The sequence below is a fragment of the Gambusia affinis genome, linkage group LG08 (assembly GCF_019740435.1).
Source record: "Gambusia affinis linkage group LG08, SWU_Gaff_1.0, whole genome shotgun sequence".
In the NCBI taxonomy this organism is placed as follows: Eukaryota; Metazoa; Chordata; class Actinopteri; order Cyprinodontiformes; family Poeciliidae; genus Gambusia; species Gambusia affinis.
In genome coordinates this window covers 21,754,904-21,778,839 of record NC_057875.1, presented here as the reverse complement: position 1 = coordinate 21,778,839, position 23,936 = coordinate 21,754,904, and the positions used below count along the sequence as shown (strand labels likewise).

Sequence of the window (23,936 nt, the reverse complement as noted above, 5' to 3'; positions counted from 1 at the left end):
CCTCCACTCACTGTCATGTCTAGCACGTTCCGTCTTTCACTCAAAGTGCCAACTTCACAGCACCGTTTTCCCTCTATCTGAGCTGGAAGCCAGTTATCTATACTTATCCTTCTTCAAAGCTCTTCCTCACAACAGAAAATGCACACTGTGGTGTTTTATGAGTTTAGTCCAAATATGGACGTTTTTAGCAAAGACTAAAGTTTACCAATTCAGTTACAAGAATCAATGAGCTTTGATTATAAGCGCCAACAACAGTCAGTAATAATATGCTATTAATAACAGCATCATAAGGTGACAGTAATTTCTTTTGGCACAGGGACGTTTGGTTCAGTGCAAACAGATAATTTACGCAAAGCCTTTAAGCCACTGCAGCTATTTTAAAAACAAACTTGGATTGTTCATCATAAAGCTGGTGATATCCACCCTTCTTAAACTGAATAAATTGCTTTATAACAGGATCTCCTCGCTTATGTTTACATTTATTTTGCTCAGATTGCCTTAAAATTACACACAGTTCATCACTGAGGTGCAGCGGCGTCCTGCAGCCAAACATCTCACTGTGCTAAAGCTACGTCATATCTCCTGGACCGGTACAAAGGTACTGTCTGAATTTATCTACATTCTTTGGAAAGTCAAGCGGTAAATCTTTGAAATAGCGCCGGAGGATAAATCGATTTCATAAAGTCATCGAATTTTCTGGTTTTGAATATTTAGTTTTTGAAAAATCTGGATTTTTTTCTTGCCAATGCACTTCGTTGGTTTCCAGAGAGACGTCAGCTCACCCAAGAACCACCATCCCATTTTTTATTTGACAAAATGTGTTTTATAGCCATTTATTTCAACTTGGAATTCAAGTCAAATAACAGAAGGAATTATTTAAATAAAAGCCTGTTTTAGATTTTTTTTATTTTTTCATGGAAAAATTTTTTAATCGAAAATCAAAATTTGAATTTCAAAAAGAAATTCAGATTTTTTTTTTGTTTGTTAAATAATTTGTCAGCAATATAAGAAAACACTGGTGTACACCATGACAACTACAATACCAGAAATTTCAGCAGCAATACATTAACCAGTTAATTCCTTTTGGAGACTGTAGATGAATCTGGACTCAACACCAACACATCTAAACCCCAAACTGAATCTAAACAAACTCAGTTTAAGATTTTAGAAACCTTTCCTGCAACTGCAGTCCTCGGGTATCAAAGTCCTGCAACTTTTGAATCCCCCCTCCTGCCACATCACACCTGAATCAAATGAATGGGTAATGAAGAGGCCTTTTGCAAAACATGCTAAGGAGGTAATTCAGCCTTTTGATTGAAGTGTGTTGGAGCAGAGATGCATCCAAAAGTGGCGGCAGGGTGGAAATTGAGGACTAGAGATTCAGACCTCTGCTTTATTGCATGTATGAAAAACATACAGACAGTTTAAATGCTTTGTTGGGCAATGATTGACATGAGAATCACAACCACAATGTATAAACTATCCAACCTCAGACTGAACTCATTCTAATCTGATTGCAGCTTTCTGCAAAAACAGCTTTTAGTTTCAATTTTCAATTCAATTTTTTCCATCTACATCAACTAGCAAATAAAAAAATAAATGAAAATGAATATAAGGGCAAAATTCAAGGCATGATTGGATGCCCCTTTTCCCCTCCATTCTGTGTTGACAACAGTAGTGGACAAATTAGAAAAAACTAAATATAGAATGATTTTTCTTTTCATAAAAGGCATATCCATAAGGTGGCCACAGAGTTCATTTTGAAACTGAAAATGTCAAATTTCTCACTTTTTCTTTCCTCTAATTCTGTAGGCATTAATGGGTTTCACTTTACAGTTTCCGGACAGGAACGAGGAGGGGGAAGCGATTCACACCCTGGACAGCTGGCACTGCAGACTGACACGGTGCACCCGCTCCATCCACTGAACCATGAGTCCTTTCCTCTTCTTTTAAAAAAAGTCAAAATATACCACTTTGGCAAATCCTTTGGGTTTTGTTTTAAAAGCAGCCACCTACCACTTGTTTTCTCACTGTCAGCAGGTTTCATCTGGATAGGATGATGCATCTGGGGGAAACAAAAAGAAATGATTAAGACTCAGCCAGTCGTCAACATAAACCATGTAGACACTGCTGCCATCTCATCACATTAGTCTCTTAACTTCACACACCTTCAATCCAGCATCTCATTTCGTTCTGTCACTTTAAGACCATAATGTACCAGTTTGAGATACTGGGCAGGTGTCTAAAGCTGCTGGTGGATATCAAATCTCCAGTGTGCAATTTCACTTCAGGCTGAATATATCGATTCTTCCTCCCCACTTCCTTCTTCAGAACAATTTAGAGACGTTGAGAAGCTGGCTAACTTTAGCATTCGTTTAATAACTTTTTTGATCCTAAAATACTTCCTTCACACCATCTGATCCTGTCGAACGAGGAGTGGCAAATCCTGGATGTGAGCAGCCTAATTTTAGCCAGAACGACATCTCTGATCACGCTGCTCATTCTCAATCTTGCTATAAAAAGAAAACACAGAGGCAGGATGCATTAACCCGATGAGCCTATAGATTGTCTACATACCACGAAACATGAAGGAGGGCAGTTGCAAGCCTGAGACGCCCGAGCATGTTGTACTTGAGAAAGAGCGGGTTTGTTTTTGACAAGGGAAGCGACAGATGGCCCGCTCAGTGTGGGGAACAGCTAGCGCCGACACCCAAGCAGAGAGCAGCAGCGGAGAGGCGAGATAACAGAGAAACTGATACGAGCCTTTCCGCCGTGACACAAAGCTAACTCAGTCACACCTGCAGAAATGCCAGCAACAGTAGGACCAGGGATTGGCATTTGAAGCGCACCATTTCAAATGTCGAGCTGATGGATGGTCTTCCAGCGAAGAGAGCCACCGCTATACACTGGGCCCCGACACTCATTCATCACCCCGGTTCAATACGCGGCTATAAGCTCACTGAAAAGTGGCTCCACTCAAACAAGCTGAGCTACGGTTTTAATCGACACCTGGGCTTGTCTGGTATGGATTTAATTGACTGCAAGGCGTCATTTAGAGCGACCAGGAGGCGTGACAGATTTGTAGCTTTAACAAGCCCTTACTCCAGTTGAGCGTGCCGCAATCTCGCCGGACAAATCGGATGAAATATGGCACCGCTCAACCCAGCTGCTCTATACTTTTAAGGCTTCAACTCGGAGTTAAAAATGTACAGACATCAATGAGTCATAAAGTCAAGCCTTTAATAACTTCAGGGTATCTGCAGGTTTCTGCAAGTCAAATTTAAGACTTTTATGAAGACATTTTCAATGGCACCATGAATGAAATTTAAAAAGAAAGAAAATATATATATATAGTGCACAGAATGTGCCTAGCTTCAGATGGGTTGGGAACAGAAGTGAGCCAGCGGCGAAAACAAAAATACATTTACGCTTAAAAATTGCTCGACACACAGGAGACGACATCAGTCCCTCTCCATTAATTTCTTGTGAAATTTTGAGCTTGTACATATAGACGTGCACATGCAAGTTTGAAAAATTTTAAACTTCTGTCAATATTGACGCTTTTGCATCCCGAGTGGCAACGACTTTTGCTTGTCCCCGTCAATCCCCATGTGTCAAGCCTGTCACTCACTGACAGACACAAAGAACTAGCAACTAGTTAGAGAGCAAGGGTATAATAGCTGCTAGTTAGCCATAGCTAACTTCAAAACACAAAATGCAATAAAGACAGCAAAAATCTTTACTTGACAAAAAGTCCTATGAGAAAAAAAATACACATTTAAGGTTGAATAGTCCTGCCACAATAAAATTAAAACCTGTGCCCAAAGTGTTTAAGGTCAACTTACATCATTTTATTGAATTTGGGACTTTTTAAGGATGCCCAGGCACCATGAACTCGCTTCACTTCATGGAAATCAAACAATACGTCTGGCTGAAGAATCAACCACATGAATCCCACCTGAATGCATCTGTGTTTAACTCATCGGTTCAAGTGTACTGCAGTTCAGGACAGTCCTCGTTTCAATGTTACTGATAGAGGGGCTTGATATTTTTCCAGGGCCAGACAGGCCTTCAGTGAACCGAGAGCTCATTACTGGCCAGCGTGCAGCTCCCAGCTTGCACCAGGGATATGGGGGGGTGGGGTGGGGGCTCAGGCAGCTAAAAGCATCCCATGCTGTGCTTACTCACCCCACTTAAGGTCTTTATGTTGTGCAGTGCATTCTGGGCCTCCAGTGCAGCTTTTCTTGTATAAAAAGTTACAAAACAGCATCCTGCAGAGTGGAAAAAAAACAAGAGAGGACAAACAATGGGAGCAGAGAAAGAGACAGAAACAATGTTAAAACACAGGGGGAGAAAAAAACTATATATTAAAAGAGACGAAGCATGCTGTAAAATATTTTGCACACAGAAAAGGAGGGCGACAGAAATCTGTAAACATTCAACTAGATAGCTGGAACTCAAAAATCCAGTCTTCTTATAACAGTGGAGGTACCACACCCAAACATAACCAGGCTACAGTAAGATCAGCAGAGTGGTGGAACAACTCAGAGTGAGCCGTGTTCAGTCAGTGAGATGTAAAAAAAAAAAAAAAATGGAAACATATTTTAAAAAGGTGTTTGAAAAGAAACTACGGTTTACATGACATGTCCGTGATTCATTAAGGCTGTGTGAGTAAAATGTTTAGCAGACAACAGGAAGGTCGTCAGTTTTAGATTTTAGAATATTGTCATTGAATATCTGGATATGGGAGTGGAAGTAGCCTTTTGGAAATCTCAGCTTTCACAAACTTTTCAATTATCTAGTAAGATTTTGTCAAGTTACCTCAGGTCTAAAGAAGATATACATGCGTAGCCAGTTTAATTTTGGCATCTAAAATATAAATTACATGAATTATTCCTCTCAACTTCTGCACGAAGCCAATAAATATGCCATACATTTTATAACAATACATTTTCACCCCTTTTTAATATAAAACATTTAATGACTCATTTTTAAATTGTGTGACTATTAAAGGACACATTTTACAATTCCCTCTCATTTATTCATGTAGAGACTTCAAAATAATAACTTGGTCCATGTCTTAGCAGGTACTGCAGCCATCTTGGATGAGTCATTTGTAGTACCTGGATTCTCCACCAGAGGGCAAACAAATACGGGATTGGATACAGCAAGTTTTTGAGGAAATAATCAATTTCATTATTGAGACTGAGGGCTCACAAATCAAAACTAATACCGTCAGTGTTGTTGGTTAAAATATATTTAAGAACTGGCTTAAGAAATGCCATTGGTGATTCGGCTTCCATGCTTATAATGTGATGCGATGTTGTAGGCAATAACAGTGGCACTGTGCAAGAGAAGTTAGATAGGACTGACATGTCCAGAGAGATGACCAGTGGTGGAAAGACACCGATTCACAATTGGCGGGTCCAAACAGCGCCGGCAAGCCGGAGAAGAACAACCAACATGTTTGTCCGAGTATTTCAGCGTTATGCAAGAATCAAATCCAGGAAGTGTGCACGAGGCATGAAAAGAGCACAAAGAACCCAAAAAAAGAACAAGCACGATAGATGATGGGGGAGGGGCATTAAAAAAAATGAAGAGTGGGGTGAGAAATAAGAAGAAAAAAATAAAAAGCCTCTCATCCTTCCGTCCCAGTAGACCGCCAGTGGCGTTCCAGCCTGTCAGTTTCACTGGGTTGGGGAAGTGGAGCACTGCAGCGTCTCTGACCTACATAGTGTGTATTATTCTGTTACTGGAGCTCCCAGGCTGCGGGGAGGGCTGTTGAACTCTAATATGCATCAAGCTGCACTCTTTCACAACCAGCTGAGAGCTCCCTTTCTCTTCTGCTTAGCCTGGACTCCAATTTGTCGGAGCTAAATAAACCTCCCAGAAAAGCATGAGAGTCAGATGATTTTTTCATGGCCTGTGCACAATGTGACCTAAAAGCCATCGGCAACCTGAAGGCCCTCGATAGATCAGTAAACAAAACAGAATCTATGCTGGTTGGTAAAGTAGTTCATCTGCAGGATCTGTTCGTATTTTGTCACACTGCAACAAACCAAGGTGTTTTACTGGGAGTTAAAGTGATAGACCATTAATAAGTAATGAATCTGAAGGTTTTTTTGTAGGGACAAATTGACACAGATTCCTCAACTGGATGCAGAATGGGGCGTTGAGAAGGCTAATCTAATATGATTTAACCTAAACCAGGGGTTTCAACCCCATTAGGTGGTCTCTGGATTGAATATAATCCACTAAAATTTGTAGATGTAATGTGACAAGATATGAAAATGTCCAAGGGGCATTACTTTAGTGAAAAATTATCAATTTTCTAACAGGACTAAAATACATAACAAGGTAGAAAAACGAGTGGTTGAGCTTACAGCTTTTCATACATAATGGCAGATGACACTCCGCCATTATAATTTGGTTCAAATTGTTATGGCTTTGCACAAGAGTACAAGGAGTGTTTATGTTCAGTTTTATCACAGGAGGAAATTTATCTCTCAGTTTAGGTGAGCCAAAGGCAGCTATAATCAGGCCAGATTATCTATCAGAATAAATTTACATGTCATTATCATGTCAATAGACTATCACAGCTGACAGAGTAAGGGAGGGGCCGATCGTAAAAGGAGGTCTTTGAACTCTTCCGACGAACAGCACTGAGGAGTCTATGTTTCCACGTTCAAGGAGAAAAACGAGCTCCGTGGGGTTTCACTGGTTTTCCGGGAGAGGCAACACCAGTAAATTTGGAAAGGTGTAGAAAATTTGGATCATGCAAATGAAGCACAGAGCCATGAAAGATATGTAATATATATATAAGAAAAAACCTTTGTCATCTAAGAAGAAAATTGCAGAAGATCATAATTCATAATCAGAAATGTTAATCTTGAATCTCAAGCTTCCCACCTTTTAAACTAAATGATGATTTTTTGTCTTCATAGGACGACTCGCCGACCAAACAAGGCAAAATAAATTAATGTAGATTTTAAATTGAGAAAAAAAAAAGTTCCTTTGAAGTAATTTGCATTGGTTATTCAGGTTTGCGTGCTTTGTAGAAAATCACGTGTGTAAGCAAATTAGGTTTGGAGGTTTGAGAAGTTTGGAAAAATCCGACCGCCGATCCGCGGCAGAAACGATCGTGTTCCTCTGGAGCTACACCTGCAACATTTGATGTTATTTTATAGCTCAAAGTGACCAGACAAAGATTAGTTAAGCTGGATAATCAAAAGTTGCACGGGGAAAAAAAAAAAAAAGATTCTAGAATTTAGCTTTTAGACAGCAGGTCATGGCTTAGCAAGATGCAGAACGAAAACCTCAAATCAAGATGAACAAATGACTCCAGGCAGACACCACTGGTTGTAATCTGTTGATCAAAGGTCAACTGTTTGCAGGAAGGCATTAGACACTGACAAAGGACGGTACTAGAAGACCACACATTTAAATATTGTAACCTCCTTTGGTACGGCCTCCCTTGAAGCTCTAGTTATTGGTCTCTGTCAGTGGCTGAATATAGAAAACAAGCCCTAATATCACAAGTTAATTTATCAAGATTTTACTGTAGTCTTACTGTGACTGGCTGACTATGCAATTATGGTTTTCTTCTTGCATTAAGACCCCCAAAACAAACACGCTTGTGGTCGTACCTTTACTCTGAGGAGGATTCTGAGTCCGGTCACGGAGGATGTTGATCTGGTACACGGGTCCAAAGGGCTCAAAAAGTTCTTTTAGTTCTGTTTCCGACCAGGACCGGGGAATCTGTCCCACAAACATTTTGATTGCGTCGGGGTCGGGCTGGTCCATGTGCTCCAGTGACCCATTCATCTTGCTCCCGTTGCCGTTGCTAGGAGTGACAAAACAAAAGGTGTCAATATTAGACTGGGCTTTATGCAAAACTCACAAAGTTTCAGTTGCTTTTTTTAGTTGCCACAAACTTTTTTTGCTGTACAGATTCGAATGGCAACTACTACGTAGAAACTGAAACATAACGCGTTTCCAATGACTTCATGGAAGGGTTGCCACAAACAGCAGCTTCATCTTGACTTTGTGCAAGAGCATCAATTTCCTCCCAGCTTAAAGTTTCCTGCCTCTCAGGAAGCCCAAGGACTATTATCTGCTTCCAAGTGTTACTTTAGTTTATCCTTTTCAATGGTAATGGTCCCAGTGATGATGCACAATACGACCACTTTCAACAAACTGGTTCTCGACACCAAAGAAATCTGAAACAAATATGAAACATTTCTAGGTTAAAAAGTAGTTCAGAATAAAGAGAATTAGGAAAAAAGGTCCATAACTTAATTACATTTGTATTTAAATGGAAGCAACATCTTCACATTTTGTAAGAGGAGCTTGCTTTGTTTCACTGCTGCAAGAAGCAGTTAACTTGCACAATAACCTTGACATTTTATTATGATGGAAAATATTTCCCTCTTATTCATGAAAGTGTCAAGACCATGAAATGCCACCGTTTTTGCACAACACATGCATCAATCATTTAAAGACTCATTTAAAAGAGAGGAACAGTGATGGGCACCGTCGTAATTTCTTCATTTTCTACTGGATTTAAGACTACCACCATCCATTGTGATACACATTGGCCAAAATAATCTGAATGGAACAGACCATCTCAGAATAGAAATAAAAAAAGTTCAATCATGTCAAACATCAAGTAATATCGGTATTGGGTAAAAAGTCCTTGGAAGAAAACAAGATATAAGAGTTCATTCAAAAACAATGGCAACCAGGACATGAAACTCCTAACATCGATTAGTGCAGGGTTAAAAAAAAACAAAACATTTAACCAAAACACAGGTACACACAGACCTCTGGACACGAGCCATCCATCTTTTATAAATTGAGCCCAGCCGCTCTGCTGAAACGCCGAACTCCTTGAGGGACCTCAACGACATGCTAACAAATCGCGGTTTGGTTCCTGTCCGTCTATAAATCCCACTCCCTGCCTCGGAAGACTTCTCGTTCTTTTTCTCCTGGAGCCTGTCGATATTTTCAAATCATGACAGAGCAAAGCTGTGGTGAAACAAAAGCCACTCTCCTCCAAAAAAGAAGAAAGGGGTGAGCAGCCCCCTCCTTCTAGCCTTGTCTTGTAGCTAATAACAGCTACAAGAAATCAGCACTGCAGAGGTCTGAACCTCAACAAATCGCTGGTTAGCAGGCAGAGATTTTGCAGTGCATCTTCTCTTCAGGCGCTCTGGCGATGGTACAGAGTAACCTACAGCTTCTTCGCCACAGCAGGCGAACAATATGTGATTGTTACCCCATGCTGGAGAACACTATTCACCGTTCCTCTGCAGCACAATGGGCCGAGTCAGAGGGATGCTTTGCAACACGTCGAGGGTTTCGTCTGTGCAGGCCGCAGCCCTGGTGTGTAACGCCATTCAGTGTTGCAAAAAGGTCTTTCACACCATTTTACTGAGGGGCTTTTGATCAAACCCTACGTGTACAGAGAGCAAACATCTCAAACTGCATCTGTATTAAAGCATTAATACTGTCTCTGCTACAGAGTGGCTTTAACGCCCAGTAACGTCCTAAAACTTCACTTGATGTCTAGAAAATATGTTTAAAGCTACATGATTTAATCTCATTATGCTGCCGATTGCTAATTTACCTCATTGAAACTGAGGATTTGAGCCATAAATATTCAACTACTGCTTTACCAGACAGACAGATACGATCATAATGACCAGACTAATCATTAAAATGACAGCCCTTGTATTGCAAAACAGGTTTTTCTGACATGTTCAAGCCATTTCGAACTAAGTGATTTATATCTGCTGTAAATCCTCCCAACACAAGGAAAAAAGAAAAAGAAAAAAAAATAGATTAGAGCAAAAATCACTTCAGGTAAAACTGTAATAGCTATAGAAGAAAATCCATAAGCTGGAGTGCTTTACTGGGAAATGGAGCGACAATGGTACACAAATATATAGATTTTTTTGAAAGTTGTTTTTTAAAAACACATCAATCGTGTGTTAAAAACAAGCTGACCAAGAAAGTTCAGTAACTTAAAGGGAACAAAAAAAAAAAAAAAGTCTAAAATGAAACCAGAGATTTGAAGAATCTACTTTCTGTTGCGTAGCGGTTAGCGGCACGTTTGTGATACAACACCGTCTTAAAGGCAACGTTTCCAAACCACCGAAATTCAGTGTTGCGTCAGTCCTGCACTTCAAACTCGTGACTCAGATTGGTGCTGCCTCTTCCCTACTCGTCAGCACTGCAACGCATTTTCTACAGCTGAACATAGAAAATGAAATCCAGAAGAAATTGTTTTCAACCGGTGATGTGGTAACTGCTTCTTTACAGCAAAGCTGAGTCAGCATGTCTGTAAAATAACCAACTGTAGGTTTTAGATAAACATCTACAAACTGTAAGTACGACGATATACAGTGAAGCCTCGTTTTTTTGCAGGGGTTGCGTTCCCAAAAGAACCCATGAAAGGCGAAATCTGTCACGTAGTTACCTTTATTTTTTACAATTATTATACAGCATAATTAAATACTCTACATTGAAACCAAAGAACAAAACCTGTTTTCAGGCCTAAGCATATTTTTTAACCAATGGAATGCTTTCTTACAAATAACTACAGTAAAAATAATCATTTTAATCATCAATACAAAGTACAGTAGGACAAATTGTGACTGGCGTTTTTCACTGTTCCTCTGACCGTGACGCTGCGGCCTCACTCCACTCTCTCTAGTGTGGTTCTGCTCTGCATCCCCAGAACCAAACGAGGAGAAGCGGCATTTAGCATCTATGCGCCACAAATCTGGAACAAACTTCCAGAAAACTGTAAAACAGCTGAAACACCGACTTCCTTTAAATCTCAACTAAAAACCCACTTGTTTAGAGTTGTATTTGAAACGTAATCAATTGCAAATTTAATGTTCTGTTTTGATTGTTGATTCTATGTTGCATTGTGTTTGTGTGTTTGATTTGATGTAAAGCACTTTGAAATGCCTTGCTGCTGAAATCTGCTATACAAATAAGGTTTGATTGATTTGATGGTGTCTTTTTCTTCTGCAGCCTGTGGTGCAGGTGAGTTTTTTTCCAGAGAAGAACATAGTTATCGGTGGTAGTTGTTGCTCTTTTTTCTTCTGGCCAAAAATATTTGCCAAGCTGATACAGATATTTAAATACCGTAACGTTATTGGCACACAAGTCGAGAAGAAGCACAGAGACTGTTTAGCCAATCAGGACGCAGAACACAATAAACTGTGGAAAAATAAAAAATGCACAAAAAACCACACGAAGCAGTGAGGCCGTGTAAGGTGAACCGCGTTATAGCGAGGATTCACTGTATTGTAAATTTATCATCACCAGTTTGTGTGCAAGAACTGATTGGACGGGAAAAAAAGTTAATTACATCAATAAAGCGCAGTCATGTGTTGTACTGCCAGAATGTATTGCTTGTTGTTTTAAGTAATAGAAAATGTTTCGAAAGCGTGTTAATAGATTTTGGTAAAGTCATTAAGAAACTGTGTTGCCACGCAACTAAGTTATTCACTCACCAATAAATCAGCTCCAGGCAAAAAATTATGTTCAATAATCTTTAGACTACTCACCATCTGATTGCTTATTTGCAGTTCAGGCTGCAGCAGCATCTACTGCAATCATTATTAATCATTAAAAGTAGAGCTGATTATTACTGCAAAAATGATTTCTTAATAAAAGTTTATCCATCGTTCACACAATACTCAGGAAGGTAAAAATAAATAAAAATCTAGAATGTCCTGCTGTCACGGCGAGACTGTTTACTTAAATACAGACGTCTCAACTTCAACTGTCAGAGCGATGGAGACTTTGTGCAGCTCGTCCATCAACTATCTTGTCAAGCAACAGTTCGACAAGCTCAGAGACGGCCGACGGCAGCTGACCCGTCACCCAAAGCCAGAGTCCGGACCGCCGGAGGTCTACTGTTGCAGGTGATTTATCTGGACCGTGTGTGTGTGTGTGTGTGTGTGTGAGCTTCGATGCCATGGACACCTCTACAGCGTCCATCACACAAAGAGCCATTTTGCCTGATTCTGCACATTATTTTAAAAGCTCAGCACACGCGTTTGGACATTACTCATAGCTAAACCATGTCACAACACCATGGGTGTTTCCACAGATAATGATGGAAAGCAATCTCATGGCTTCCTGTTCTAGTCTAGAAAAGTTGCAATATTTCTGGACAGCAACAGGAAAAATGTCCATTTCTAAACAAAAGTCTTGCTTTTTTGACAATTTTATAAAACTGTAAAACCTCGAGAAGAAAATGTTTAGTAACAGGGTCTTATCTTTGTGTCACGCAAACCATAAAATGATAATTGTTTAATTCAAATTTGTCAGTGGGTCAAAACCTTACTTGCTACTTTTTGGCACCTAAACCTTCAATCACCCGTTTCTACTAGCTGATTGTCCAACACAAACAAAATTTATGGTTGTGATCTTTGATTCCATTGTTATATTTGTGCAGGACTTAAACAGAAAAAAGCTCAAGAAGCACTGAAAAGGTAGTTTGACTTTTTATTTATTTTTACTGAGTTTCAATAAATCTGTGGAAATAATGAGCTCTTCTAGATGATGGAACTTTTTTTTTAATACACCACTGACATTTCACTGACTTACCAAAATTTGAAAAGAAGGTACAACTAAAATCTCAGACTCCAAGACTATTAACCTGGTATTACTATGGATCTATAAATGTGACAGTATTTGATGGCGCTGCTTTAATTTGTATTGATTAAACATTTGCTGTTGTTGTTTAGTGCATGTTAGAGAAACTGAAGATGAGAGAGCCTATTTGCCTGTGGTTGTTTCAGCAGTCAAGCATGATAGGAAACATTTTTTTTTTTTTTAAATCCAATAGCTCAACATCTTAAAAGCTGTTTTCTAAGAGAATATTATCCACATCAATTAATTCGACAGCACAAAAACAGGTTTTATTTGAAAGCAGTCCAAATTTTCTGTGTCACACGAGAAGATGGCTAAAGAATCTTTGACACCATTTTGTTTTATAGTCATGGAGTGATTGAAAATAATCACTCCCACAGACTTAAAGCCACAACTTCTCAATAGGAGAACAGGGGCAGGATTTACAAAGCACTTGAAAATCCTTTGATGCAGAATTGCTCTGACATATGCTTTGCAAAACAAACCACCAAGAATGGATGTTGCTGCAGGCGCTAACGCAAAAGGAGGGATAATGTCATTTGATTTCCATACCAAATGCCTGAGCTAATCAGCACTTTGTGGTTCCGATGAGAAATTAAGACGTTTTCCTTCTAGCATCAACTCCAATTCAGCTCGAAATGGCCCAATTCCATTGTTGCATTTCCCCTGATGAAGACAGACGTGTTCAATCAGCCCCTGAACAGACTGCATGTTAACAGACGGCCAGCATCTGATGACAAGGCCAGGCCCATTAGCTACATAATCGCACTAAGTGTCCCTGGCGGTTGTCGATGACGTTGGCCAATAAAAAGCTTTTGTTAGCCAATAGTCAAGCAGACGAACGACAAGAAATTTATTCAAGTCTTCAGCTGGAACTTAACTTCAGCAATGCAGCCCTAAGGAGACAAAAGCAACCAGATTTGATTTGAAGATGGTTTTAGCCAAACCTACTTTATTCTCCAGTTTCTCCTAAGAGCAAAGCTACATTTTAACAGATATTTGTAAGCTGTAAAACTTTAACGATTTAAAATATGATAGGACAAGCTGCCCAGGATTTCCATTTCGAAATGTCATTTTTTTCTGGACTCATTTCTGGAGAGCAGTAAGGGGCTGCTTCATTTTGACATCTGGGTAAATTCAGATCAGTTCAAATCTAAAAATCTAGACTAGAAATTGAACACATCCTTTAGAAAAATATCTGCTTGTGAGCAGATATGCTTCAACGTCACAAAATGTTGAAACGAAATAGATGCATCAATGCTTTGTTTAGATCTGGGGTGTCCAACGCGCCGCTATTTGCGGCCCCTAGAACTATTCTGAGGGGCCATCCGTCACGTTTCAAGAATGGCCTAAATTTGGTTTGCCAGCTCAGGCAGATGATGCAATTGCACAACTTTATTTCTCAAACATTAGGTTGCAACCTTTTCATTTGCACTACTTTTTTTTTTATTCAAATGAAATTTAATCTTAAATGTAAAATAAGATGCAAGCGTATTTATATAGTTTTTTTTATCTTAATAGTAAATAAAACCAGAAACATCAAGTGACTTTGACAAGAGAAAAAGATGTAAATTTGGCTGAAGGCAATTATTAAACTTGAACAAAGCAAGACTGAGTCATGCAGTCTAGAAAGAAAGACTTTATCAATACAAAAAGAAGAAAAACAAAACAAAAGCAGCAGGATATTGACTGTCGGGTGCTTTACATATTGCTTTTCTGCAGAAATTACACTGCTTTGCTTGATTAATTTACTGTCTTTTTAGTTTATGTTCGAGCAGGTAAAACAAAGAAAATAGTACTTGCAATTTTAACCTAGTGTAGAAATCAGTTTACAGAAAATCATAAGAATCAAATCCCATTATTTTCCAATCTGTGGGGAAAACAATGTAAAGAATGCAGTGACGAACATTCAATTCAAACTCAACAAAAGCAAAGATTTTGCCCCACAAATGAATGAGGGACTCGTTTTTTTTCGCCCTCTTGTCACATGCGCCATATCCAGTCCGTCAGGGATCCACTTGACTTGTTCACTCAAGACGCTCTTTAAAAACTCGACAGCTGACTCAACTTGATGCGAGCAACAGATACTCGCCTCTCAATCGCATGACCCTTTTTATAACTTTTATTAAGTTGCAGCTATTTGTTTTACACATAAACTTCAGATGGAAAAAAAAAACCTCTGATCAAGACGTTTATGCAACGGTGAAAATATTGAGCATTTTCCACGATATTTCTTGCTTGCGGAAGAATTTGGTCAACCTTTGATCAAAATAAGCCCCTGCTGAACACGGCAGACATGATTATGAGCGTTTCAAAGCTGTTCATGTGGCTCCGGTCTTGTAATTAACAACTTCAAAACACAAGCAGAAGAAGCAGAAAAACAGGTGACAAACCAGATCTGAGCACTACTTGTTTCCTGGCTCTCTGTGTCTGCTTTGATAACAGCTGTCCGTAAGAGTCCCAAAACGGAGAAGAAAAAGATCAGCTAGCCCGAGAGGCTCCCTGTTGCCCTGCCAAAGATCTCCCGCTTCAAAATGATCAACAGCTCACCAACCACAAGAAAAAGGATTACAGTGTCACTTAGCTCACTGGCATAGCATTATGACTCTGCTGGCTGCCAAGGGATCACATCTAAGCCCTGATATCCACCCATACTGTCAACAACCAATCAATCAATCAAATGCAACTTCATCAACATGTAATCGACACCACAAGTCCAGTAAATAAGACACTCTGGAGCGAAAGCGTGAACAAAACGTTATGTAGTGAAACAACGTTAGTACTGAAAGGAAGTCGTCCTTTCACTAGCTGCAAACATTAAACACCTGACTTTAAAAAAAAAAAACAGGATGTCGGGACAACCCGTCGGATGATTTTACCTGTAAAACACAATGATGGCCATTATACGCTCACTTCCCAGATGTCTTTGTAGAAAAAAAAAAAAAAAAGCTACATTACAACTAGTGTAAGTTTAGTACAGCAATATGAACAATGTTCAGCTGAAGAAGAAGAAGAATGCGTGAAGTCATTTGTAGTAGTTTGGGTAACTGATAAACTAACAGCACTAAATTCCACGGATATGAACATTTTCAGGATTAAATGTACAAACCTGCAAAAAAAAATTAAAAATCAATTATGCTACCATGTTGTCTACTAATATATTTTTAACTGCACTTATGCAATTATTTACTTTTTGCTATAATTGCTTCCTTTTGCCTGTCAATGTCTTGTTAATACAAAAACAACAACAATAATAACAACACAGAGGAACAGGATCATTCTAGACTGAAATAATGTTGCAAAAACAAAACATTTTTACATTGTACAAAAGAATCCTGTCCATGAAAGTGTATTCACCAGTAGCCCTGCGCAGTTCGTCTCTTTCCAGAATATTTTCGTTGCCGATCAACCACAGCAGCAGGGTAAGTTGCTACGGGTTCCTACGTTTCTGCTCTGATCGTCAGCTTCAGTCTGGCTCCTTATGACCCGTGTTATTAGCCACGTTAGCCCACCAGCGCCTTTGCAAAGTCTGTAACCATAGTTTTCCTCTGTGTCCCTCTCCCACTTGTTGCTGTGCACCTCCAGTCAGCAGTAGGAAGTAGAATATATATATATATATATATATATATATATATATATATATATATATATATATATATATATATAAAAAAGGCTACTACATTTACTCTTTGTCTAATACAAGCACAATATTTCCAGTTGCATTTTTTTATGCGTAAATTCGTCATAATTAAAAACATTTTTTAAAACTGTTGTAGATACCATTACCCTTTACACCATGGTATTATTACCCATCATTATACAGCAATAATCTCATCCCAATCCATGCCTATTTAAATTTTTAATACAACGCTCCAGATAGAACCAAATGTTACAAGATTATGCAAGTCCAGCCAAAAGTTGCCGCCATCAGTGGTGCTTACATTAAAAACAGTCTCTCCAGTTTTACACCTCCTCTTGGGTGGGGGAAGAAAAAAAAAAAAAGCATCTTATGACATTAAAATGAAACCGAGAATGAACAATAAATACCACTCGACATTGGTTAGTGTGACATTCTCATAATGTTCTGTAAAACCAGAGTTTAGTAAAACAGAACGGAAACAAATATTTCTACTCCTGCACATTTATTACAGCCATAATCCTGTGGATAATTATTAATCTCCAATTTAATTTCTTTACATAGATTTAAGCTTAAGCACAAAATGTACAAGGTTTGCAAATATTGTGCTTATTGCACAGATTATCCTCTTTTTTGTTTTTTTTTCCTGCAACGCAGATGCCATTTATAGCTCAGAGCTATTCTAAAACAGTTGCTTCAACGCGAGTGACGGTTACTGCTCCAATTTCCACGATTATCATCGCTTCTTAAAACTAGAAATTTTTGCAAAGCGGCCATATTGCACACAAGAGAAAAATGCCGTGGTCTTCTCTCACCCGGCTGACTAAAAAAAACTACATAAACTCGGGTCACTTGGCTCAGTTCTCTGGAAGTGTTTTTAACCCTGGTCCTCGGGGGCCACCGTCCTACATGTTTTAGATGTGCCTTTCCTTCATCACACCTGATTCAGTACTAGCATTAAGGCCTGTCACGATATCAAGTTGTGCTGGACAATGAATTGTTCCAGACATTATTGCGATAAACGATGATATTGCTGTTTTGAGACCATTTTCATATATAATGTAATGGCAAAAATAATAATGTAAGAGCACATATTAAAAAATCAATAACCTTTAAGTTCTCCTGAACATTTGACACTGGAGCTGGAAGGCATTTTAAATAGCCAAGATAAATAAACAAAAACAACAAATAAAATGAATTTTGAAGTCTTTGTGAACAAAACTGTCCTTCTAAATAAGAACTAGTTGAGACCAAAGCACCAAACTAAAGACTTTTATCATCCAATTTTTGGTAGAAAGGGAGAGAAAGAGAAACGATAAATCATAACAATGGGAATTACTGAGATTGTTTTAATTGATCATGTGATTAATTGATTTATTGATTATTGTGACAAGCCTACTAGCCTTTCCCCCTGCATGACATCAAGTGCTGCAGAAATCTGTTACTTAAAATCAGGAGTTTGGACCAGGCCAACCAAAGCCTAAAGGTATTGAGCTATGCAAAATAACTGAAATAAATGGGAGAAAAAACTAAAACAAGATCATCATCTCTCTTTTCTTTCTTTTTCAAAACGTATCCAGAGGGGCATATTCAGAGATTAAAATGTAGAAAAAAAGAGACAACATCCGAGTTTGACGCGTCCCTGACCTGCTAAATGTTTTTTGCACTACATTGCTCAACTTCCATCTGGCTTCCCAAATAAAATTAGGTAATGCAATGAGAGCGGTGCTGGTTAGCACCCCCGGCCCTCCGTCTTGTTTACATACTCTGTCACAAGACCTCCATTAATGGCTCAATAATGTAGCAAACCACGTGTTTTCTGCCATTAAGCACTCACATTTCAACATGGACGTTGACAACGACGTCTGTTATCAACACTAAATGGGCCTTAAACAAGCCACCGCTTGTGTAACTGCTGGGGAAATAAATGCCAACGGAGCCTGTCAATATTCAGCAAATATGAGTTGGAGTGGTAGAGGAAGTGGTATCAGCTTTAAAAGTGATATTAAACACCTTCCGTTTTCCTTAAGCACTCTGAACCCGTTTGCTTGTACAACGTAAGGCTCCAAACACGAAGGTGGTGCTGCGTTTGTTCAGTTACAGAAGCGCAAATAGATAAGAACACCGTGTTTGGACAAGCTGCCCAGGGTTGTTTTTCTGGACTGATACCGAAACGTGTGATCTCCGGAAGCACATGTCAGTCGACTATGCTGCGCCCCGCATAGCTAACTGCGTTTATTCTTCGACAAAACACATTTTAACTCCCAAACAACGCCCGGCCTCTCTCTTAGAGACAAGCCAATTGTCCCAACTAAAGCACAGCTGTTCCCCTGTTTGCAGTCTTCAAACTTTAAACAACCAAGTTGAACTCCAGGTGAGCGGATCCCGTCACCACTGTTAGCAATGTTAGCATACCAGGAAGCTAGCGCTAGCCTCAACTGTGTTGTTTTTTTTTTTTTTCCCTCCCCCCTCAAAAAAACACTCACGGGGCTTTTCGAGCCTGAAGAAGCGGAATGGCAGCACGACAGAAATTGATTCCTGAGCTACTTACATTGTGTCGCTCGAAGTCATTAACCGACTTTCGGTGAGGGGCAGGAAATCTAGGTTGTACGTCGAAGTCATGCTCAGAAACAGCGTCGAACAATGAGAGAAGCGACGCCCGCACAGAGCGAGAGGCTGAACTCCTGCGAGACGAGAAGACGAAGCGGAGCAGGTGCAGGGAGGGGGCGTCTTCTTCAAAGCTGCATGGGAGTGAGAGAGAGAGAGAGAGGAGGGGGGCAACCAGCGTCCGCCTTGGTTCTCCCTAGTCTTCCGAATGAAATAAACTCAGGCAAGGCAAGCTGCTTTCTGTCTCTGCTCACCGAACTGCAGCAAAGCAGAGGCGTGGCCAGAGCCACAAAAGTCTGAAACCACGCCGCCAGCAGCATCTCTGGCCCCCATATAAAATTAATCTGTGCCCCACTTGGTGCTCCGTGGAGACTTTATTATCTATTACTGGCAGCAGAATGGTTGCTGTGCTTCTATATTGAAAGATTCTCTCTCTGCAGTCCCATTTAGAAACGGCCTGCTTGATTCATATTCGTGCGGATATTACAGTCACTGATAAGGGGCAAAGCTATTTTTGAGGAAGGAGTTTTAGAGAGATAACAGCAGTTTGAAAAGAAATAACAGACGTGGAGAAAAATTATTTTTGCTATTTATTTATTTATTTTTGCTTCTTTCCTTGAATAGCATATTGTAGTTTGAATACCCCTTGAACATTTCCACCTCTTGTCTTCTCAACCCTCTTGTATGTTTTCATTTTTTTTATGGACATTGAGTCCGGCACAGATGTGAAAGAAGGACAGCAAATGAAACAAACAAAAAACTAAGAAGTGTGGCATTTATTTGTACTCTACCCCATAAACACAATTACCCCAGGATAAAATCCACCTTTGTCCCATTTAAGTACAGGACAGTACAGGAAGTGTTCTGAAAAGGCCAGGACGGTTTGTTAAAAACATAAATCATTACAGTCACAGAATAAAGATTATCATGAAGACCAGGGAACACAGCAGGCAGGTCAAGAGTAAAGTTGTGTAGAAGTTTAAAAACCATAACCCAGGCTCTAAATATCTTACAGAGCACTGTTAATACAGCATCCAAAAACTGAAAGAGGCCTAAATGGGTAGTGAATCAACCAAAGAAGCCATGGTAACTGCAAAGATTTGCAGCTCAGGTGGGAAAATCTGTCGACTGGACACCACAAATCTTGCCTTTACGTGGCAGAACTGCAAGAAGAAAGCCGAACATCATCCACAGAGCATAGCAAACATGTGAAAGAGGACGGGCCTCAAGACCAAAACTAAGCTGGTTTGACATTCTTAGAAAACGCCCTATGTGGAAGAAACACCATGCATCCTCGTGAGCACATCATCTGCATCTCAAATCATCTCGGCAACAACATGTGGGTCGGGTTTCCTTCGCAGGGCGACGGAATGCGGTTAGAGTCGATGGGAAGAAAGACGGAGGTAAAATTAGGGAAGCAAGACAGAAAATCTGTCAGAATTAAAACGTCTAGACCAGGGGTCTCAAACTCCAGTCCTCAAGGGCCGCTGTCCTGCAATTTTTAGATGTGCCTCTGCTGCACCACACCTGAATATAATAATTAGGTCATTAGCAAGACTCTGGAGAACTCTGGAGAACAAGGAGGAGGTAATTAAGCTGTTTCATTCCAGTGTTTTGTACTTGTGGCTCATCTAAAAACTGCAGGACAGCGGCCCTCGAGGACTGGACTTTGAGACCCCTGGTCTAGACCAAAGCGTGTTTGTGAGTTGGAAAGGCCCAGTCAAAGTCCAGACCTACTTCCAGTTGAGAATTCTTGCAAGACTTGAAAACTCCCACTCACAGGAGCTTTCTACGCAATCTGACCAAGCTTGACCTGTTTTGCAAAGAAGAAATTTCGATCTCTACATTGTGCAACGCAGAAAAACGTTTCTGCTGTCGTTGCGGATGAAGGTGGTTGCACAAAGTTTTGAGTCGTTTCATTCCAGTGGAAGCTTGATGTAGGATGTGAAAACATTTGATCGATGCTTTTGATGAGCACCTTGGAATAAAACCTACGTTCATAGTTTTCAAATATTCTCACTGATAAAAAAAGAGGATAAAAAAGACAAAACCGCCATTGGTCAGTGTACCCAGAGAGTGAAAGATGCTTACGAGATGGAATGAGTGACTGTAAGTCTACAGGTGAAAATGGAGGTGTTCAGACAAAGATGGAAGAGCATCACTGTACCAGAGTGTGTGAACCACCTGAGTGATATTACCGCTGTACGCCTGGGTAGGACTGGACCATGAATCTCGTGCTGACCTGAATTGTCCTGTCCGAATGTTTTTCTTTGTTGGAACAAGATTTTGAAAACAAGAAACGCAAAATGTGGAAAGCACTGAGCTCCACTGAATTTGAACAGGTTTTATTTTAAATAATCGGTTTAATATAAGAGTACTGCAGATTTTATCAGAGCACTAAAATGTTTGCATTTTGTTTGCTCTTCCATTTATCTCTCCTGCTGTTTCTTTTCTTTTTTTTTTTTTACCATTCATTTTAAAAGGTCAGTAGGTTAGTCACCCTGATGTTCCAGCTCGTTCCATAGTTTATATTGCAGAAAAGCCAAAAGTGAAATAGCTGAAATGCGTTTTTTCTTGTTCCCCCCAGTGTCACAGGTCATATCCCCCTTTGTGCCGGTGCTGAGCTGTTGTTTCTCTGAGGGAGGGGGAGTCTATCCTCCTTTGTTGAGCCGGATTTGCAGGGCGAGGCCCTCCGCACACGGGGGGGGCGCTTGGCGAGTGGAAAAGAGAGGGGGCCGACGGGAAGAGGGGGTCGATGCGGGGTCGTTGTCAAGTGCAGCTCGCCGTGGCAGAGAGACAGGAGGGGTTTTAGCCTAATTATCGAACCGTTCATTATTGGCCCCGGCAGCTGCGCGGTCCTGAAACATTATTCATAGCGAGCGTCAAGAAGCAGCCCATTTATGAAAGCTGACTTAATCCTCGTATCCATAGCAATTTCAAGGCGACCTGGCACCGGCGTTCAGCACACTCTATTAAATAAATAGTGTTTATGAAGAGGGTGGTGTGCGTGACGTGATAATGCAAGCTGTTCTGCGGTACGTACAGAGAAGCCCACGATCCTGCGTGAGCGACCATTAAGCTTGAGGAGGGGGAGAGGGGGTGGGGGTGCTATAAAAAGGTTGTGCAAAATCTCTCTGGAGAATCAGGTTTCATCAAGATGGAGGCTAAATACAATAATGTAATCCCATCTGAAGAGTACACATCTCACCTCAGATTTCTGTAGTTCTTGGAGGTGAAAGATGCATTCAGCGTATATATATATATATATATATATATATATATATATATATATATATATATATATATATATATATATATATATATATATATATATTTCTGGCATGCATTTGCCTATTCTATAAGACGTCTGTTTTGAGTTGATGCCACAGGCCGCTGGTGTTAAATTGCCGGCACCTTTTAATACTTGTTTCTTAATCTCAGATTACTTGTACTGTAATCCCATTTTAATCCCCATGCTGCCATGCTTTTGTTGTTTACATCAAACACATCCTGCTCATGCAGTAAACTTAAAAAAAATAAAATAAATAAATAAATAAATAAATAATCACATCCCATCTATCCACATCGTCATCATCAACATCCCCTGTGCATTTAAATTCGCTCCACTTCATCACAAACTGCAGGGTGTAAAAATAGGTCAGCTTCAAATGAGATCAGCTCCTAAGAGCACACTTTTATTTCTCAACTCTGGGTTTTCTTTTTTTTTTTTTTTTGTTTTCTTTTTTTGGTCATAAATTTATTTGAGGAGCAGCTGAAGGGTTCTCAAAATGGAGAGGGTGAACTACGTCTTATCAAGCTGTGTGAAGGAAATCTGCCCCGGTCCAGATAAGACTGATTGTGCACGGTTTTGCCTCGTCGCTTCACTTCTGCAAATTTGCGGTTTCTCGTTATTTACATGACAACTGATATTTTTAGCTGTTTTCGACAGACTCTGACCATCGAGGTGTCTTTTGTTGACGTCCTATCTCTGAGTTTGTGTCCATCATCATCTTCTGTTTTAGTCGCATTTCTTGAAACTATTGAAGAACTTTAAACCAAATGCTCTAAGGTTGAGATCTAAGTCAAAACAAAACAGACTTGTCTCCATTTTCCTCTTTCTCCCGTGCGATAATTAGTTGATTTGAAAGCAAAACCCAGTCAGAGAGATGACACACACACGCACACACACACACACCCTCACTTCCACACACACACACACTTATGGAAACACAACATAGAGACCGTCCTCCCCACAGGCGCGGCATGGGAGAACGCTCAACTGGAAACAATACATCCTGTGACAAAATTCAGTCCAGACAAAGAGACAGTCCAAATACAGGCTGCTCCACAAAAGCCTATCCAAAACTGAATGAGGGGGGCCAGCCCCAGAAACGTACCTCATAGACAGGTCCTCATTCCTGACAGAGATCCCGGCCGCAGAGGGGGGGCAGCGCATGCTGTTGGCATACAGACTCTGCACCAGGGCCAGCTCAGAGGAGTGCTCCAACATCGGTGCTCTGGAAAAGAAAATCCAACTGATGCAATGGACACTTTTTTTTTTGTTTGTTTGTTTTTGTTTGACTCTTTCCGCTCTTTCCTCTATCTGTGTGATTCCCCTTTCCTTTATCTGTCTCCCACCCACTCTTTCTCCTTGCTTCAGTGCAGCAGAGCAGCTCCCACCCCCTTCGCTGACTGTGGCGGCTGAAATAATCCTCTCTGACAGCTCATCGTGTGCTAATGCATTGTGCTGCCCGCGGCAGCCCAGCTCGCGGGCTGCGGAGCCGTGTCCATGGCAGCACTCGTGTACTAATAGAAAGTCATATTTGGGAAAAACTTCAGAACATTGACAACGGGTGATGAATTCCCACTGTCAGCTGAGAAAGAGAGACAGAGAAAGAGAGAGAGAGAAGAGGGGGATATAAGGAAACGTCACCTGAGATGCCAGAAGGTCTCGTCCTTGGTCCGTTCCTGGGTCTGTGACACATTTCTGTGGATGCAGGCATGAAATTTGAAACGGTGC

At 40.3% G+C, this 23,936-nt stretch overlaps 1 protein-coding gene across 7 annotated transcripts in view; it reads right to left on the bottom strand.

Moving 5' to 3' along the window:
* Positions 1 to 23,600, bottom strand: part of LOC122835826 (CUGBP Elav-like family member 2) — a 33,549-nt gene extending 9,949 nt beyond the window's left edge. For 4 of the 7 annotated variants that reach the window (XM_044125214.1, XM_044125215.1, XM_044125216.1 and 1 more), the window contains exons 1-4: positions 23,314 to 23,600; positions 7,647 to 7,843; positions 4,189 to 4,271; positions 2,017 to 2,065 (exon numbers count right to left, since the gene is read on the bottom strand). In XM_044125214.1, coding sequence (XP_043981149.1) covers positions 2,017 to 2,065; positions 4,189 to 4,271; positions 7,647 to 7,843; positions 23,314 to 23,426 — 442 coding nt within the window. In that variant the 5' untranslated portion in view covers positions 23,427 to 23,600. Of the gene's footprint in view, positions 1 to 2,016; positions 2,066 to 4,188; positions 4,272 to 7,646; positions 7,844 to 18,860; positions 19,219 to 23,313 lie in introns of those variants that run through there. The other 3 variants (XM_044125218.1, XM_044125219.1, XM_044125220.1) reach the window with 2 other exon arrangements.
* Between the last annotated feature and the right edge of the window lie 336 nt (positions 23,601 to 23,936).